General features: G+C 32.5%; 1 protein-coding gene across 1 annotated transcript in view; it reads right to left on the bottom strand.

The window, feature by feature from the left end:
* Nucleotides 1-1481, bottom strand: part of TRIADDRAFT_7606 (uncharacterized protein) — a gene marked incomplete at both ends in the record, with an annotated part of 4125 nt that extends 2644 nt beyond the window's left edge. The window contains one exon of the mRNA XM_002116010.1: nt 1323-1481. Coding sequence (XP_002116046.1) covers nt 1323-1481 — 159 coding nt within the window. The remainder of the gene's footprint in view (nt 1-1322) is intronic.
* Between the last annotated feature and the right edge of the window lie 342 nt (nt 1482-1823).

Raw genomic sequence — 1823 nt, 5'->3', positions numbered from 1 at the left:
ATAAAGAATTTACGTTAGCACATTTCTCAACAATTTACATGTCACAGACTTAATTATATATTTTACATAACCTACTATCCTAAAAGGTGAAAAATTACATTGGAAGTAAATATTGACCTTTACATTGATTACTAGTTTATGTAATAATAATAGATACAGACCAGCCTGCCTAGTTGCGGCTAATATAGCTGGACTTTTCGGTCCAAATCCGATAGCATTAGCTGCTCGTATAATAATTACATATGAAGTAAATGGAATCAGATCTTGTATCACTATTGATCTTGTAGACCCGTTAACTTGAATCATCCCATTACTATTCCATTGAGTCGAATTATAACTTATGTTGAATGCAGTTATAGTACCAATTCGATCAGATATATTTAATGGCTGCCATGAGACTTGGACAGCAGTAGCTGATAAAGCTGAGACAGTAATATTCTGAGGATACGATCTAGGTTCTATAATTCGATGATCACGTTTTAAATGAAACAATTAAGTATATTATTTATGTATTACTACCGGGTAGAGGTAGCATTCTTGAAAATTTAGTTTTGTATTTTTTTATAATTAAGTCATATTACCGTCTTAATTGAGAACAACTAGCAAATACAATATTACTGTATAATATCTTACCCGATTGATGTGTCAAGACTGACACGAATGGACTAGTAGGACCGAATCCGACTGATGTAGAAGCTCTAACTGTCACATTATACGTAGTGTAAGGCAGCAGATTAGATAGCACGTTAGATAATGTTAAGCCATCGACTTGGATTATACCGTTGTGATTCCGTTGTAAGGAATGGTAACTAATATTGTAAACTGTAATAATGCCATTACGCTCGAATAATGGTATTGGCTGCCATGAAATATAAATCGAGGTCGATGTTAACGTTGTTACATTGATATCTGATGGATAGGTATTAGGTACTATAAACAAAGAATCAAGCACATTGTGAGCATCATCGATCTATTTTAGAATTTACTCTAGATCAAGAACTTTATTTTACTTTATTACGGAGTACACTAAATTCACAGTTAATTAAGTGTATTTATTTGATTTAAGATCGAATAAGACTAGTAATCTTACAAACTTTTATTGTATTATAATCTATATAAATTACGTCGTATTACCGTCTTAATTGATAACAACTAGCAAATACAATGTTACTGTATAATATCTTACCCGATTGATGTGTCAAGACTGACACGAATGGACTAGTAGGACCGAATCCGACTGATGTAGAAGCTCTAACTGTCACATTATACGTAGTGTAAGGCAGCAGATTAGATAGCACGTTAGATAATGTTAAGCCATCGACTTGGATTATACCGTTGTGATTCCGTTGTAAGGAATGGTAACTAATATTGTAAACTGTAATAATGCCATTACGCTCGAATAATGGTATTGGCTGCCATGAAATATAAATCGAGGTCGATGTTAACGTTGTTACATTGACATCTGATGGATAGGTATTAGGTACTATAAACAAAGAATCAAGCACATTGTGAGCATCATCGATCTATTTTAGAATTTACTCTAGATCAAGAACTTTATTTTACTTTATTACGGAGTACACTAAATTCACAGTTAATTAAGTGTATTTATTTTTTGAATTAAGATCGAATAAGACTAGTAATCTTACAAACTTTTATTGTATTATAATCTATATAAATTACGTCGTATTACCGTCTTAATTGATAACAACTAGCAAATACAATGTTACTGTATAATATCTTACCCGATTGATGTGTCAAGACTGACACGAATGGACTAGTAGGACCGAATCCGACTGATGTAGAAGCTCTAACTGTCACATTAT

Source organism: Trichoplax adhaerens, genomic scaffold (genome assembly GCF_000150275.1).
Source record: "Trichoplax adhaerens TRIADscaffold_13 genomic scaffold, whole genome shotgun sequence".
Taxonomy (NCBI): Eukaryota; Metazoa; Placozoa; class Uniplacotomia; order Trichoplacea; family Trichoplacidae; genus Trichoplax; species Trichoplax adhaerens.
The sequence above is the reverse complement of the archived record's forward strand: the minus strand, read 5'-3'. Positions and strand labels throughout refer to the sequence as shown.